This window comes from Buceros rhinoceros, unplaced genomic scaffold, assembly GCF_000710305.1.
Source record: "Buceros rhinoceros silvestris isolate BGI_N320 unplaced genomic scaffold, ASM71030v1 scaffold23229, whole genome shotgun sequence".
NCBI lineage: Eukaryota > Metazoa > Chordata > Aves > Bucerotiformes > Bucerotidae > Buceros > Buceros rhinoceros.
Window position 1 is genome coordinate 26,645 of NW_010433598.1, and position 3,179 is coordinate 29,823.

Here is a 3,179-nt window from a genome sequence, read left to right on the forward strand (position 1 = left end):
TCTAAAAGGGTATTATAAACAAAGAATGGTGAACAACAAAAATAAAATACTAAAAAAAAAAAATACACAAAAGTGCTTAATGGTGTTCTTTTAAATATTTACTTGTCTGCTGTTTGGAGAATAATTTGTTCCATTTAGTAGCACTGGGCTCAAAGGACCACTTTAATCCAGAGAGATTAATTATAGCCTTCAGAGTTATAAACACAATTTGGGGAAACGAAGCAGAGGAGAGGAGAGAGATGGCTCTCATCCTAGTGGTTAAGAAGTTTACGCACTTCAGGGCTACACCAGGCAGGCTGTGCCCCTGCTACACCTGCATGTTACACACAGAAGGATACCCATAAATCAAGGAAAAACCCCAAGACGACCAGGAAAGACACCACCCTACCGTACAGAGTTGCTACAGGCAACTGAGACGTTTCTCAGATGTCCTTCATGGAAATACAAGTTCACCTGCACCTTATGAAGACATCCTCCGATCTCACTTTTATTACCTGCGCCAGAAAGGAGCCACCATGCTGAGACACACAGCAGTGCTCAGCGGGCATGGGACCCCATCCACACTGTCTTTAAACCTCTCACGTGCTTTCATGCACGTCTTCCTCTGCTCATTACCACGTCCTACGAGGAGACACAGGTACTGGCAACAGGGAGCAGGAAAAGGCTGGGAGCAATCTTACCTAGTGAGGGGTTGGCTGGTCCCTCCTCTGAGCTCTCCTCGGCCCCCTCCTCCCCCAGACCGGAGGTGGCAGAGTCCTCTGGGGTGGATGCAGAGCCAGGGGTGCTGGGCCCACTGACAGACCCTGAGTCCCCTTCCTCACTGCTGGAGCCATAGCGGTCAGGCTGGGCAGCTGTCCCACCCTCGCTGCAGCTCCTCCGCTCCTTGCGATGCACCCGGGAGTGCAGCACCATTTGGTGGTAGGTGCGGAAGATCTTCCCGCACTCAAAGCACTCAGTGGACTTGTTCTGGGCAACTCGACGGCTCTGTCGCGAGGCAGGGCGGTAGTCCAGGTCACCCTGGGCGAGCAGGCAGCTCTCCCCCGATGGGGCACTGCTGGTTTTCTCCAGGCGCCCGCTGGTGCAGCTCTTCTTCTTGGGGTTGCTGGAAGAGCTGGGTGAGTCCTGGTCCCGCTTGCGCTTCTCCTGGTTAACAAGGATATACTCTCTCTTATCCTTGTCATAAGTCACATCCGCATCTGCCAGGACCTCATCCCATCCCAAATACTTCACATACTCCGAGGGCTCTACTACTTTTCCTTTGGTGGCCAGCTGCCAAGCTTGGTAGCTACTGACCGGATCCAGCTCAGCTACTCTTTTCCCAGGCTGTCCTCTTGCAACTCCGTCCAGCCCTACAGATGGCCTTAGATTGAGACACTGCAAGAAGAACTGCTTTGTTACCGAGGAGCTTAGGCTCCCATCAATTAATCCCTCGGCTTTATCCCCAGCACTGCCCCGCTGTGCCCGGTAATGAACAGTGTTATGCGCTTTCAGGCTTTCCATATTTGTAAACAGATTTCCACACTTGGTGCAAACTTCGTACAGAGACAGGCCCGTCACGATCGTCTCCTCCTGTATCACATCGTTAATAGTGGCTATGAGCTCCAAATCACTTTTTGGTTTGTTTTTGCTCCCGGTCCTGGGGCCGTGTGACTTCATGTGGTTTTTGAGAAACCAGGGCTCTTTGAATCTCCTGCCACAGATGTGGCACCCATGATCAAATGACCCCCTGTGCTTTTTCATGTGAGCTTTCAGGAACCAGGTTTGACTAAAGGCCTGACCACAGACTTCGCAAGGAAACTCGCCTGGGCTCAGCTCACTCTTGCAGTTCTCAGTGTAGGCCTCCCCATTTGGGACCTGAGCCGTTATATGGTCCTTCTCTATGTGGTTTAACAGCGTCTCCTCCCTCAGGGTCATGTAGCTACACAACCTGCACTTGAATGGTTTGTGGACCTGGTGCAGGTGCTGCTCCAGGTCCTTCTTCCTTTCGAATTTGTTTTTGCAGAAGGTGCATGGGAAAGTGGTCAACTTGCCATCCTCCTCAGCTGGGGCTGCCTCCATGACCTCCTTCTTGCTGCTTCTCAACAAGATCTTGCTGCTATCTACCTGAGCAGTACCATTCAAGATCTTGTTGCAAGCAGATGTACTTTTAGTGGGGCTGGTGCACCCGCCAAGACCCTCTGAAACGCCCATCTCCCCCAGCTGTGCCTCTCCCATCTCTACCTCATGCCCCTGACTTAAAGTGCCTGTTCTGTGACTACGGATGTGGATCTTCAGGTTGCCCTTTTGGGAAGCTCTGTGGTCACAGTAAGGGCATTTGTAGGGCTTCTCGCCTGTGTGCTTCCTCATGTGCTGCGACAAGGAGCTCTGAAAAGGGAAACTTTTACCGCAGATGCAGCAGCTGTGGCACATGGTCTTGTCAGCATCTATGTCATTCTTGCTTAGCTTGCCTGGGCTGGAGGATCTCCGTAACTCCATTTCTGCCTCTCTACTATGATCCATCTGTATTACTGCAACATTGGGTGAGCGGGGCAGGAGGACAAAAACATGTCTGGCAGCAGAAGAGAGCTGGACCGCGTTTTCAATCATACGGTTCTGCAGAAAGATGGTTTATTGCTTCATTCTCGGGGTAAAGTGTCTCCTTTCAGCTGCTCAAGAGAGTCCAAAGTGTCAATTTATTTCCATGTGCTCTGTAGGCAGCTGGCATACACCACCTGAAACAAGAAAAATATCACACTAATGTACAGGAATTGTGTAAGTAGATTCTTAAATATACTTAAAACTATTCGTATTTTTAATTCAACAGCTTCCATCGCTCAAGCCTGCATTCAGAAAAATACTACACTACTGCACAGCTTCTTTTGCAGATATCCTAGACTTCAGTGCAAGCATCCTTAATAAACCAGTCAAATCCAAAAGAGAGCTAACATCCATTTCCATACCCTGACATCGCGGTGCCTTTTTTAAAAAGTGCAAACTTTAAAAATAAATATTTTTTGTCTTAAAAACAGGCAGAAGTGGCTAAAAATACATCTTAAATGAGGAAAACATTTCTTGAGGGGGTTATTACACTTTAAATATGTGGCTTTACCATCATGTGTAATTTCACGTAAAATACTTGCCAAAGATAAAAGGCTTTCCTAGAGACTTTAGCAAGTATCATATACCTGATGACCACTGCA

At 48.7% G+C, this 3,179-nt stretch overlaps 1 protein-coding gene across 1 annotated transcript; it reads right to left on the bottom strand.

The window, feature by feature from the left end:
- Positions 1–494: 494 nt before the first annotated feature.
- LOC104500520 (zinc finger protein 516-like) lies at positions 495–2,586 on the bottom strand (the record flags this gene model as incomplete). The annotated part of the gene is made up of 2 exons (XM_010144177.1): positions 681–2,586; positions 495–621 (listed from the first exon to the last, which is right to left on the bottom strand). Coding segments are annotated over exons 1-2 (2,033 nt in total), but the record flags the coding sequence as incomplete, so codon positions are not given.
- Positions 2,587–3,179: the final 593 nt, after the last annotated feature.